This window comes from Mastigoproctus giganteus, chromosome 7 (assembly GCF_048544385.1).
Source record: "Mastigoproctus giganteus isolate SK-2022 chromosome 7, ASM4854438v1, whole genome shotgun sequence".
Lineage (NCBI taxonomy): Eukaryota > Metazoa > Arthropoda > Arachnida > Uropygi > Thelyphonidae > Mastigoproctus > Mastigoproctus giganteus.
The window spans coordinates 138,534,306-138,549,556 of NC_143581.1; the positions used below are offsets into that span (position 1 = coordinate 138,534,306).

Below are 15,251 nucleotides of genomic sequence, written 5' to 3' on the forward strand. Positions count from 1 at the left end.
TAAAGCTTTTTAAGATTTTGGTTTTTGTTTTACTTCAATGGTTGGTGAGAAACACTAAAAATCATAGTATGAATATACCCAACCCCAGAGGCCTATTTGAAGAAAACTCCTTTATCAACACTTTAGCGAAACTGGTGGTAGCACTGGCGGGATAAGTTTTTTAGTTAGCAAAGGCGCTGGTTTGAAAGATTTGTTTGAAACTTCTAATAAATATTACATTTAATATTAAATTGTTTCTTATTTTCATTTCGATGCCATATGCTTGCATTTCACTATGTACTGTCTATGTACATAGTCATATTATGAAGGTACATATAATACATACATAGACAAAATTTTAGACTAGTTTTTCTTATATATTTCATACTTTGGAACGGAATCCCTTTATTACTATGGGAGCCATAACTCAGTATTCGCGTTTTTGGTATTCGCGGCATTTCTCAGGAACGTAACCCCCGCTATTCGCGGGGGTTTACTGTACTGATAATTATCAAAAAAATTTATACAGGGAAGTGATTTTAGTTATGATTTTGGTTCGCTCCTCCCTCTCCATCAACCTCTGTACTCCAGGCTAAATTGCTTGCAAGTGGCATATTAGATCATTACATTGCTACTTTTTCTTAGATGTCATTACCTCTATGTACTTCTCTATTCAAAGCCTGCCAAAATAGTTTTCCAAGGCCTATTTGATTATTAGTCTAGGCCAGTATATTAATAACAAAAAAAAAAAAAAAAAAAAAAAGTTAAATAATTATAATGATACGAAAGTGGTGTACGCTACAAATTTGCAAAATTTATTTATTTTATTTATTTTGTTTAATTATTAATTACAATTTTTTACGGTATTGTTCACATCTCACGGAACACAGTTTGAGAAACGCTGCACTAGATGATGGCAAACTTCTGCACTTCTGTCCTGCAACCATCCTTTCTCAACTTAATTTATGTTCCCTGATGTGTAGTCTCAAGCAAGAGGAAGAATGCCATTAACATTTAACTTACTCAATCCATTAAAGGCCTTAAACACGTCAGATTTCTCTATAGGTGCCTAGTCTCTAGGCACTACGGTTTGCAGAAATGAAGCATTTCTAAGTAAGAGCACCCCCTTTTGTTCCCTTCACCAATCTTGTTGTCCTTCTCTGTGCCCATTCCATCAGATCTAAATCCTTCCTAAAGTGAGGCCTCCAGACCTGTGTAGTACTGAAGATGTGGCCTAACCATGGCTTTGTACAAGGGGATAATCACCTCTTTATCCCTGCTAACAAAGTTTCTGTATATCATTGACAAAACCCCGTGAGCTGTCCCGATAGCATGTCTGCAATGCTTAGAAAATTTCATATCTCACTGCACAATTACCTCCAGTTTGTTTTCATTTTCCACTACCCCGAGTATAGTACCACACAGTTGATAAGTTACTCTCGGATTACTTGATTTTTGTCAATGTTAAACTTCAACTGCATTTGTCAGCCCATTGACTAAATTTTCCTAAATCTTGTTGTGGTAACTTACCATGATTACTGTCGTTAACCATCCTGCCAAACTTTGTATCATCTGGAAACTTAGACACTAAGCCTAATATAGCCTCATTAGTATCATTAATAAATACAGGAACTCCCCGACTTTCATAAGGGTTGCGTTCCACGGAACGCTACGTAAGTCGGATTTTACATAAGTTGAAATTTCCCCCATGCTTGTGCAGCACTCACAACTGTGCTCGCTGAATTGATTGAATCAAAAAAGAAATGTTCGATGAACATGTAAATAGAATTATTTATTGTATTTTTTCAATTTTTTATCTCATGTGCAGGTAAAATTACAAAAGCATGCAATTTAAAAAAAAAATTCAAAATTATAAAATTACAAAAAACGAGAAGACAAGCATAACGGCAGTAAGTTTTACCTCTCAAGCATCATTGCCAGAATCGATGTCATCAGCTGATAAGTATGCCACTGCGGAGGTTGAGGGCTGTGGTGATTTATAAGGGATTGGCCACACAATCTTACGAAAGAACATATTAATGGATGACTGGATGGTGGCTTTTTTTCTTTTCATTGTAGATTTCTTTGTAGCAAACAAGCATATCATTCACCCCTCTGTTAACCTTTAAGAATCGTTCGCTGTTAGGATCCATCTTCTTAAACCTGGCCATTGCCGATGCAATTTCATGAAATGCCATTGGCATCTCTCTGGTGATGAAGCGTCTTGGCTCCTCATTTGGTTCATCTTGAGCTTCGTCAGCATTTTCTTCCTTCTCTTCTTCCTCTTTTAACTCCTCCACGTCTTTGGCATCAACCTCCAACTGAAATAGCTCTGCAACCTTTACAATCTTATCCGTAACTTCTTCGTACGATTCGTCTTTTTCAAAACCTCTGAAGCCTTTTACGTGTTGTGGGCATATTTTCTTTCACGCGCCATTTAAACAACTTTTAGTGATTTCTACCCAGGCCTTATTAATGTTTAAGATGGCGTGGTAAATATTGTAAGATTTCCAAAAGCCTCTTAACGTAAAATTTTTCTCATCGTCTACTGCAAACAATGTCTGAGCAAATTTTGTGCATAAATAGTATGCTTTTAAATTCAAAATAGCAGACTGATCCATAGGTTGGATGAGTGAAGTCATGTTTGGCGGTAGAAATATGACTCTCACGTTAGAGTTGAAATCATCTAGATGTGTAGGATGTCCAGGAGCATTATGTAATAGAAGCAAAATGTTGAAAGGAACGTTGTTGTCTTTACAATAATTTTCAACCTCTGGAATGAAGCAGCATTTAAACCAGTCCTCAAAGAGAGATATTGTTATCCATGCTCTCTGGTTCGACCAGAAATGCACAGGTAGGATGGCTTTATTCCTGCCCTTAAATGCACGAGCATTTCCAGAATGGTACACAAGCAGTGATTTTAATCTGTAATCTCCTACTGCAATAGCCCCAAGAAAGAGCGTGGTCCTATCTTTTGACACCTTGAAACCCGGCATTGTATTTTCCTCTTTGGCAATGTATGTTCGATCCGGCATTTTTTTTCCAATACAGAGCAGTCTTGTCAATGTTAAAAATTTGCTGCGTTGAATAGCCACCTTCATCAATAATTTTATCCAACACATCACAAAATTTCTCTGCAGCTGCAGAATCAGCACTGGTAACCTCACCGCATACTTTAACGTTGTAACCAGCTTGATGCTTGAACCTATTAAATCACCTGTTGCTTTACACGAACTTGAGTTGGGGTTTGCTGTACTTATCCTTAATATCTATATAAATACAGCAGACTCTCAATTAACTGGGACACTTCAAGACTCCAAATAAAAAAAATCAACCAAAAATCATAAAATTCAAGTTATAACTAGAACCTGCCGCTCAAAACAAAAAAAAAAAAAAATAGAAATGTTTAATTTGTTTTAATGCGTTGAGTCGATTGTTGTGTTCGGTCGCACCGCAAAAAGACAAATTTATGTCAGGGATGTCGAAATTTTTTTGCATTGTAAATATATATATATATATATATTTTTTTTTAGAAATCGCGAAAATGATGGATAAACGCAAAAGAGTTGCGCTTTCGGTTAAACAAAGACTTGAAATTATTCAAAAGTTTGAAAATGGTGCATCCGTTAAATCTCTAATGAACCATTATAATGTTGGTGACCAAACCATTCGCGACATTGTAAAAAATAAGGGGAAGCTATTAGATTTAAAATCGACATCGCAAAAAATAAAGCGGAGCATCGTATTGGACACACGAGTAGTATGTGGTAAGTTTTTTTTATCTATCGCCATATTTGTTACATAGGTTGCTGAACATTTTTAAATACAGTAAGTCTTACGCAACTATGGATTTACGTAAATTTTTTTTCACTCAAATTTTTTTTTTTTGTAGAATTGTAAAATTTAAAACAAAAAAAAAAAAAAAGTAATCAATAACGACGATCATGGCATGCAAAAATTGCACAAGTGAGATACGGAGTAACAAGCAAAAAAATAGGAAAGAATAGAAGATTGTTACAATTTATTTATGGTTTTTTTTATGACTGAAGATTTGTTGTGAAGGGATCGCACACTTCAACATAATACCGTAAAAACCCACACAATTGAAGCTATAGGTATTAATGCAAACACAATATGATAAGAGTTTAATACCTGTTTATAATTAGATGCACGAACAAAAAAGCCTGGGAAGTGCAAATTGTTTTTGTTTTATGGCAGGGACCTCCAGTAATGTGCTTTAGTAAAATGTGAGCTTGCGTTGGGTGATAATAGTGAATTTTCGCCTTAACCGTGTGAAGTTCTTTACAGAAAATTTCATTTTGACCGTTATCATGGTGCCGACTAAGGGAATAATTACAGCTGTACTTAATAAATGTACCAAGAAAAAGAAAGTGATCGATTTGGATCAGAAAATTAAACTAATAGGAATGTATGAAAATGGTCAAACATTAACAAGTATTGCGCTGAATTCATATTTGTCAATAATAATATAGTAGCAATATGTTACTAGTCATTCCCGAGTTAAGTAAAACTCGATGAAGTAAGAAGTTACGTCTTACGTTACTATTAGGTATGTCTATGACTTCTGTATTTTTGGATTAACCGTGAAATCGATTATCTGGGTTTTATTTTTTACCATCTGTCCGGAAAATCGAGAGTCTACTGTACTTGTTGCTTTTGCTTGAATGGTCATTAGATTCAGGGGCACTCTTCTGAATCTGATTTTCCATCCATATTATTAATAGCTTTTCCATCTTCAATATAGCACCTGAACGCTGTTTTGTGATCACTGTTGATCTTAAATGCGTTGATCCTTTAACATGTTCTTTTATGCGTGCACTGTCTCTTAAAATAGTACGGTATTCAATGTTGAAGCAGCGAGATCTAATTCTGTTGCAATAGATGACAAACTTTGTCCTGCTTCGTACTTCTTAATCATTTTCATCTTCATTTCTAAATCAATTTTGTTTTGTTTCCTGGCATTACCACTACTTGACTTTTCGTTGGTTGCTTTCCCTTCGTCATTGTAATACATAAATAGGAATGAAGTTTCTGAAAAAAAAATTTTTTTTTTTTTTTTAATTGAAGATTTCAGTTAAGGGGAACACATTTCACCATATTAGTGTAAAAACTCACAATTGCAGTTATTGGTATTATCGCAAATGCAATAAGATTGAGTTTACTACCCGTTTATAATTAGATGCACTAACAGAAAAGCCCAATAAACCAGAAAGTGCAAGGTAGTGCAATTTACATTATAAATATGACATTTTAGAGAGATAAATAGCTTAGTAATATAGCGAAATTTTCAATTTCCAAGGACTTGGAATGAATTACAAAAAAAAAAAAAAAAAAAAAAATTATTACATGGTTTTCACATTACGATATTTTCATGATACCTCCATTTATTCCTATGGGTTGCAAAATACATTTCCACGATTTTTTTAAGTTTGATAACCACTCTTTTTTCTTTCACTTAATCATCCCTTTATCCATATTAGTAACTTGCTCTTAATGCCACATTGCTCCAGTTTGTACAGCAGTCTTTTATGTGCAATAGTATCAAAAGCCTTTCTGAAAAAGTATATGACCAAGTATATGAAATAAAAATAATTTTTTGCAACCATTCTTGATATTTGGAATTGGTATTGAAATTCTTGATATTTGCAAATCTTTTATCAAAGAATCTGGTAATGTAATGTAAAGCATTACCAGGTATTCCCTTCTCCCATGAAAAATTTTATAATCTATAATGTTTGGCAGATTCCTCAAGGAAGGCATATGCCAAACTTTAGTGGCTGATTCCTTGAGTGATTTAAAAAGAAAAAAATAAGTTTATATTGGTAATATCAATTTCCGAGTGCTTTAATCTTAGGTCCATTTAGGCTATGTTGTATGTTCTTAATAAATTCAGGCCGCCTTAGCCTAGTGGTCAGGCGTGCAGGTGTATAAGTACACGTGCCTTGAGTGACCGGGGTTCAAGCCCGTGACTGCTGAATACGGTGCTGCCGCTTGTATTCTGTCTATCTTGTGAACTCCTCTGACCGTTTGGTCGTCCTGGAGTATAAACAGAAATCTTAATAAATTTGTTATATCTAACCTTACTTGTCTTATGGTACTCTGAAGAAGTTTCATATACTATATTAATAATCTGAGCCAAAAATGCATTCTTAATGGGATCTTTTAATCTTAAACTTTCCAAAATAACTGTTCATGGCAGCTAACAAGCGAGTTTTGCCTACATTTAACTTTTGTTATTTTAATACTGAAGTTTTCTCATTCTCAAATGGAATCTGTGGCTTGTCCGTACCAAGACTTATATAATATGGAAAAAAAAAAGTTTATATCAAAATGGGTCTGATTCTGAATGGCAGAGTATGGCTGTTTGTATTTTATAATTGGCTGTGGAGGTTTGATTGGTAAAAAGTAATAAAAATAATAAATAAGAACACGCAGACACATACTTAGTTTATTCATACTTGCTACATGTTTGCTTATTCTTATTTACCGTCCAGAACTCTATAGTCAGTTTTAAAATTCAAATAGCTCTCTGTTACCATTCTTTTTTTTTTTTTTTTTTTTTTTTATGTAAACCCCAAACACGAGAGGTATTAGAACCTATAGTACTTAGTACCGTGCTTGGGTGGAGGTTGAGAAGACGAAAGAAGATATTTGTTGACATTGGACTTGAACTTTTGTAGATTGTAATTTTCAGGAAATACGTATGAAGGAAGGTTGTTCCAGAAAACGGCAGTTGAATGAATAAATGAGGAACATGAAAAGTTGGTTCAGTCAGTTCGAAGTTGGACAGTAAATGGCTGGTGGCGGCACATGTTCAGACTGTTTTGAAAGAGAGAGTGGGAATTATAGAAGCCAATTCAGAAGAACAGTGCCCATGGAAGTATCTGTAGAAGGGGCATGCAGCAGAAACAGTACGTCTATGAGAGAGCGAGTGGAGAGACTCTGTTAGAGATGAATCATTAATTAACCTAACTGCCCTCTTCTGAATGGAATCAAGAAGCCTGAGAGAGGTTTTGGGGGCACCACCCCAGATGTGGGAACAATATACCATGGCTGGGCGGATTTGTGATTTATACAGAGAGCAGCTGTTTAGAAGAAAAGTAATGCCGAGAGCAAAAGAGAAAACCAAGTTTTTTAGATGCAGAGGAAGCAATATTTGTAATGTGCTTGTGCCAAGAGAGATTAGAAGTCAGGCTAATCCCCAAAAGAGATATGTCATTTTGCCTAGAAATCGGAGTGTCACTAAAGATAAGCATAGGAGCAGAAGAATCCTCTTTGTGAGATATAAGACAAGACTGAGTTTTAGAAGAGTTGAAATCAACTAAGTTGTCTTTGCCCCCACTGGAGAATTACCTGAAGATCGGTGTTTAAGGAATTGGTAGCAGATTTTCGAGAAATTGAAGCTGATTGAGCAGGACAAGGTTTCTCAAAATGGAAAGTGGAATGCAATGTGTTATCATCAGCAAAACTATGGATAGGATTTCCAGTCAATGGAAGAAGGTCATTAATAAACAAGAGGAAAAGAGTGGGGGAAAGAACTGAACCTTGGGGGACACCGGCATTAGTGGACAAGTTAGAAGACAGAGCCAACTACCATCACCCTCAGTGAGCGATCAGAGAGAAAACTGGATAACCAATTACAAAAAACAGTTGGCAAACCATAAGATGGAAGTTTGTTTAGAAGACCTTTACGCCAAACACGATCGAAAGCCTTTGAGATGTCAAGAGCAACTACTTGTGTTTCACCGAACCTTTCCATTGAATTAGTCCATAAATGGGTAACATAAGCCAGAATATCACCAGTGGATCGACACTGACGGAATCCATACTGGCGATCGTTGATCAGACAGAAGGTTTCTAGGTGGTTTAAGAGTTGGCGGTTAATTGATTTCTCTATTACTTTAGAAAGAGTAGAAGTAATTGGATTGGAGGGATTTGTCACCCTTTTTAGGAACTGGCTGGATATGAGCAAATTTCCAAGCAGAAGGAAAAACACCTTTGGAATATGAAAGTGAAAAAAGGCGGCAAAGAATAGGAGTAAGTTCAGGAGCACAGGTTTTGAGAACAAGTGGAGAAATACCATTGGGACCTGGAGCTTTCTTAGCATCAAGATTCATCAAAATCCTTCTGACATCCTTTTGAGGGAAGACCACAGGAAGCATTGAATGGAGCGTGTTGGGAATGGTAGGAGGTGTTTTACCAAGATCATTAATATATGAGTTGGAAGAAAAATGGGATGCTAGCAGGTCAGGTTTATCCGTGGCTGAAGTGACAACAGACCCATCTGGTTTGGACAGAGGTGGGAGCAGCGATGGGCAAAAGTTGCGGCCAATAGCTTTGGCAAGAGACCAGAATGCTCGACCACCATTAGGGCAAGAAGCAAGTTTTCTACTCTTAGCTTGTTCAAACTCTAGTTTGGACTGATTAATAACTGCTTTACAATTGTTGCGAGCTTTGGTGTAGGCAGAAAATGAAACTGGAGAATTAGAAACAAGCCAATTACGATATGCAACATTCTTCTCTTGAACAGCCTTAGCATATTTATTGGAAAACCAAGGTTTAGATATTTGAATCTGATTCAGAAACAGATTCATGTTGATGTGAAGTTTTCTGCTTAAATTCATTCATGGAATCTACTCCTGAAGTTTGGCAGGTTCCTCCTTGTACACCCTGTATAGGAAAGGCAAACTCTGCACATAGAGGTTTAGTGATATTAGGTATACCCCCCCCTGCCATATTCCTCTTCAGATTCACTTAGAAGCTGCTGATATGTGTATTGTAGAAAGCACATTAGTCTTTTATACCTTCCAACATTTAATTCCTATACTTATACCAAATGACCTTGCAGTGGAAATGGCAGATCTCTTCTATCTGTATGTCCTCTTGATAACATTAACCACGTATTCCAGTTGAAATGAAGAATTCCAAAAATTATCACATTTTTTTTTGACTCCTTTCCAAACATTTGTTGCCATATAAAGTTGTCATGAGTTCTGTGACCCTGCTACAGCAATGCTTCTTTTTGTAAGATGATAGAAACCAAATTTATCACAGACATAACTCTTCTCCCCACCTTGCTACTCAAAGCCCCATAGTGGATTAATTTTATCCATCATTTTGAAATAATATGGCCATCATTTGAATTTAACCTTGCATGTTTATAACTTAATTGTTTACAAGTTTGATCCAAATGAAATTTGCAGTATATTTGTACACATGCACCCTGATTGCAATGCACTCTATTGCCCTTCCCTCAAAGTATTTTGAGTTTTGAAACAAGATGGACCCAAGGTTATGTTGAAATGAAATATAGGTCCACTGTAAATAGATATGTGGGTTTTGAAGCAGCTTTCAAATTACTTTTGAATGTTACTTTTTTTTTAAAAGTAAAGTTTTTTTTTTTTTTTTGTTTGTAGGAAATGGGAGATTGTATCATTAAGAGACATGAAGAACAAGCACGCTTTCAGTGGTCTGATTGTGCCATCGACATGAATGAGCTCTGGCAACAATGTAAGGATATATGTAATGATTACTACACATTTGAATTTGTGTTGCAACACCTTGAAAAAGAAAAGCACCTACTAATTGGTGGAGATGGCACTAAACAGGTAATCATGTATATATAGATGATACTACCTTTTTTTTTTTTTAGTAAAAATCAAATGTAATCAAAAATTTCATTAAAATAATTTTTCTGAATGGAAATTTTTGAAAATACCATATTTTTGTATGCATTTATCACTCCTCTCACATATTGGTTACAGTCAGAGTTTATATTAGAAACTTATGTAATTTTGATTTCTCCATGTAATTTATTTATAATGAAATACTTGTTCTTACCAGTATTCTCTTAATCTTTAGGACTATTCCAGTTCCTAAGGTCAATAAAACAAAGCATGTTAATGATTCACAGTCCATTTCAGTTTGTCCCCCCACCTTCCCTATTAAAAATTCTAGAGAAAATTATGTTTAAACCTCTGGATATGCAAATTCTTTTTATATGTCTTAATTCCAGCCTCTGTGATTTAAGGAAATATTCAATAATTTCTTGTTTGCAGTAGTTAACTACTTGTGGCTATTTTACTTGAAACCTGGAGGGACTGTATGTATTGTGTTTTATGATGTTACAGCTGTTTTTGATAGTGGGTGTGTATTTAATCTCTTATGGGTCTTATATTCAATATTTAAAAGGTCAACAAATACGAATAATTAAGAAAGTTATACAAATAATTTCTGGATCTGTTTTGACTCTTTTAAAGGATCTTCTATTCCAATGAGGGTTCTTTTCACTAATGATAAGCCTAGCTGTTAAACCGTCCACCATCTCTTCCATCATGCAATATGATTGAAGTATTTCGAGGTTATGAATGACATCATGGCGAGATCCAATCTTCCTTACATTTTGAGGGTAGAGCTTTAAAACGGCATTTGCAGGCTGGCCGCTTGTTAGTAAACCAGATTGAACCTATCGGTATATCTCTAGGAGGCGTCTGGATCAGCTAGTGTATAATCTCATTGCCTCTACTCTGCCAGATAGTGACTGGAGGGAGTCCAGTAGTGTGTATGCGGGAGGGGGGGCAATGTCGAGGCCACATTATGTCAAGGAGCTGGGTATATTCTTACCATGTGTACGCAATTCAAAAATTTCATTACTTCATACAGCATGTTCCCCCACATTTCTTACTACTGAATACACCAAGAATTGCTAAACTTAGCTGCGAAAAGATCTAAACCTCCCAAACACTTCCTTGTTCATTTCACAAATATACGTGGTCTCAGTTCTAATCTCAACGATGTCCATTTCCACTGTGTATTTGTAATCAATGCCCTGTTAGTTTATAGATCTTTGAAATTTGTCTGAGTCACTCTGGATCCTAAACTTACCTTTCAGGATTATTTTAGCACCACAACCATAAAAATTTTAGTTTCTGTAATTTTAAATTAGGCATAATCAAAGTTTTAGATCTATATCTCACTGCTAAAATGAATATACATCTGTTATCAGTGCTAAATATAATATTGAATGTGACCTAGATACTTGATATTTGCCCATGCAATTGACTGTTTTTATTTTTTACCTCTATTTTTAAAAACAATTTTTATTTTCAATCAGAGCAGTTTTGCATGTGAAAGTGAGATTTGCTTCATTCTAGTTATTAGAGCTGCCTTTTTCTTTGTCTGTGTTACAGCCATGTTTCATGAAAAGTTCCCTCTTATGTTTTTTTTTTTATGAAAACCCCAAACACGAGAGGTATCAAAACCTATAGTACGTAGTACAGTGCATGGGTTGAAGGAGAAGTATGGGGGGAGGGGGATGCCGGAAACTTTGCTCTAGAGACTAAACATGGGTTTCACCACTTCAAGCCTCCAATAAGCAAAGTGGTGGTATTTCACGGGTTGATGAAAGTCATCTACCACCTACAGTTGAAAAAATATGATTTTTTAATTGTAATCACTTGTCTATCTGATAAATGCAGTGGGCTGCAAAAATGCGCTTGAAATGCTGCAGTAACCTACAGAAAAAGAACCAGCACAACTTTCTCACAGAAAACAACTTAGGTTGAAATATAAAGGTTACTTACCTACTGCTTGTGAATTTTAATAGCTAGTTATCTTTTTTATTTTAATGAAAATCCAAACAAGAAAGGTATTAGAATCTATAGTACTTAATACCACATGGATTAAAGGTTGAGAAGACAGAAGATACTTGTTGACATTAGACTTGAATTTCTATAGATTGTAATATTCAGGAAATACCTGTGAAGGAAGGTGTTCCAGAAAACGGAAGTTGAGGGGATAAATGAGGAAGAAGAAAAGTTGCTTCTGTGAGTTTAAATTTGGACCGTAGATGGATGCTCACTGGCGGTGGAACATGTTTGGACTGGTTTGGAAGAGAGAGGACAATTATAGCTGCTAATTCAGAAGAACAGTGCCCATGGAAGTATATGTAGAAAAGACATACAACAGAAATAGAAGATCTATGAGACAGAGTTGGAAGACTTTGTAAGAGATGATTCATTAATTAATCTAACTGCCCTCTTTTGAATGGAGTCGGAAGCCTGAGAAAGGTTATGGGGGAAGGGGACACTGTTAAGATGTGGGAACAATATTCCAGTGCTGGAAATAGTAAGAGGTGGTTACTATTTCCAGCACTGGATCATTAATATGAGAGTTAGAAGGAAAGTAGGGATGCTAGTAAATCAGCTTTAGCTGAGGAGGCAATAGACCCATCAAGTTTTAACAGAAGTGGAAGTATATGTGGAGTAAAGTTGTGGCCAATAGTTTTGCATGACACCAGAATGACTGCTATTTAGACAAGAAGAGTTTTCTGTTCTTAGTCCGTTTTCATTGCCCTCAAGTGCTTTGCACTTATGAATTCCCACTGCCTGTTGACTCGGTCAGTTTACCTGTTGACTGCTTCTTTTGTAAATGCTGAATTAGCCCACCTGTGGACCAGCCTCGGCACAGTAATGCGGGACCACGCTTTTTACATTTTGCACTTTCTTCATTGGAGTTCTTAATAAAATATTGCCAAAGAAATGATTTTGGATCAAACTTTGAGGGATTTAAAATAAAAAATAATAAGGCAGTAAATATATCTCACAGTATGAAAACTTGGCACTTCAGTTTGCTGTTACCATTGAGTGCAGCTGACTGCAAAAAGTTTGTTACAAAATATGATGTGCATGGAAACAAAGTCAGCTTTGATGGGAGGAAAAAGTCATTTACAGTTTAAAAAATTTTTTTTAACAATGACTGTGCATGGAGAGACAAATGTTAAAATGCTAGCTATCCTCTTATGCCATTGGTAAAAAGTAGCCACATCATTTTGTCACTGCTGATGTGTTCTGTTCACAAGTTCATTAAGATGCAGTAGAGGAAATTTGCAAAGTGGCTAGTTTTTATCACATTTTGCATATGGGGATATCAGTTGTGGGTATAAGAACACTGTTCACTGAACACATAGTGGGAAACTTTGTCAATAGATGACTGACCAATGTTTACCAAACATATTGTGAAAAGTTGCCAGTAGCAGAAAAGGATTTTGTTGGGCTTTTTGTAGTCTCTTTCTTTTCCTTTGTTCACAATTGTTCTACAGTATTATTTACTTTTTCCTCCTTGTAGGTAGGTCATATTCCACCTGTCCTTGGTTTAATTTTTGAGTCATTTCCAAATGATAAACCCTTGTCCTTGTTACTCATCATGTTATAGAAACAGGGAATGTTTCTATAACAGTTGAACCACCCAGAATTACAGGGTACTTGGGGGGTACTGGTCTTTTTGTGGGACCAGTGCCCCCAAGTACCCAAAGAGCTCCCTGACTTAATTTCTAGGATATTAACGTCTGTAGGCAACCCAGTCTTGGCTCAAATTACCGAACTGTCCCTTCAATTCCACATTCTTTTTTCATATAGCCTGCTGCTAGATGCAAAGTGTGTGTGTGTGTGTGTGTGTGTGTGTGTGTGTGTGTGTGTGTGTGTGTGTGTGTGTGTGTGTGTGTGTGTGTGTGTGTGTGTGTGTGTGTGTAAAATTTGAAATCATTGATGGTAATATGATTTGCTAGAGACAGCTTGACACAGTGAGTGCAAGTATTAACCTTGCCTGGAATGAGTTCTTTGAAAGTGTGTGGGCTACTAGCAGAAAGTAGCAAAATTTCTACTAGTGGTTGGCTCTGGGGAGTGTTTTTTTTTTTTTTTGTGAAATTTTGAAAATTCGTTAAAAGTGAAAACTTTCTATGAAAATGCTGTTAAATATTAATTTGTTGTTATTTTGGCTCTTGGTTGCCCAATATTGTCAAGGTCAAATCAGAATTTTTTTTTTAAAAATAAAAAAAAAAAAAAAACAAATAACAGTAAAAAAGATTAATAAATTATAAAAAAAAACACCAAAATGGTCCTATCTTTTTTTTTTTTTTTATCATCTTTTACATCTATATATGTATCACTTGATTGTGTAATCATTGTGTAATCGCTTTCTGAATATTAATTCTGGAGGATTTCAGCTTTTGCAGTAGTAGTGGTGGTGGTGGTAGTAGTAGTAGTAATGACAAATGATGCAAGAAAGCAAGCGTATAGAGCATCAACCAAAAAGAAAAAAAAAAAAATACTTGCTTCACCCAATCCATTCAAGGCTTTAAACACCTCAATCAGATCTCCCTGCAGGTGCCTGGTCGTGAGGTGCTGCAATTTTCAGAATTTGCCTTTCTAGCTAAGAGCACCCCTTTTGTTCCTTTCACTAATCTAGTTGCCCTTCTCTGCACCAGTTCCAGCAGATCTACATCCTTCCTAAAGTGAGGCCTTCAGGCCTGTATACAGTACTCAAGATGTGCCCTAACTATGGCCCTGTATAAATGGATAATCACCTCCTACTAGCAAATTTCTGTATATCATTCACAAAACCCAATTAGCTGTCCTTGCAGCATGCCACACTGCTCAGAATTTCATGTCTGACTGCACAATTACTCCAAGGTCTTTTTCAATTTCCTGAGTGTAGTATCACAGAGTTGATAAGTTACCCTGGAGTTACTGCTACAACACCTTGCATTTGTCGGTATTAAACTTTAACTGCCATTTCTCAGCCCATCGACCTAATTTTTCTAGATCTTGTTGCAGTAGCTCACCCTGATGACTGTTATTAACCACCCTGCAAACTTAGATTTTAAGCCTGATATACCTTCATCAATATCATCGATAAATATTGAAAACAACAATGCGGCCCAGCACTGAACCCTGGGGGACTCCACTAATAACATTAATCCACGAAGAGCAGTGACCATTGATAACCACTCTGTCTTCTTCATTTAACCATCCCTTTTATCCATAGCAGTAACTTGCACTTAATGCTGCATTGCTCCAGTTTGTACAGCAGTCTTTTATATGCAACAGTATCAAAATTAAATGGATAGATTCCATCCACTCCAGGTGACTTTTTTGTGTCCATCTTCAACAATTTCTCCTCCACTTTCCTTTCACATCACAAAGTTATTTAGCTCCTCTTTACAGTTTGATAAACTTCTGGCATTCCCTTCCCTAAAGAATTCCTCTTGTGAATGTTGATGCAAAATACCTATTCAGTTTGTCAGCATTGTGAACAGGGTCATCAACAGTTAACCCATAGTTAACCCATCAGTTGGCCCAATATGATTTAATCCCTTCCTCTACTGTTCATATAAGCATAGAAGTCTTTGCTATTCTTTACCAGAGACTTCTCATAATTAGCACTAGTAGAGGCATATGATGCAAGAAAGCAAG

The 15,251-nt window shown here is 36.0% G+C and overlaps 1 protein-coding gene across 2 annotated transcripts in view; it reads left to right on the plus strand.

Annotated features, from left to right (window-relative positions):
* LOC150083222 (charged multivesicular body protein 7) overlaps positions 1–15,251 on the plus strand; it is a 266,289-nt gene that overhangs the window by 46,334 nt on the left and 204,704 nt on the right. For both annotated transcript variants that reach the window (XM_090377112.1, XM_090377114.1), the window contains exon 3: positions 9,417–9,608. In XM_090377112.1, coding sequence (XP_090233238.1) covers positions 9,417–9,608 — 192 coding nt within the window. The remainder of the gene's footprint in view (positions 1–9,416; positions 9,609–15,251) is intronic.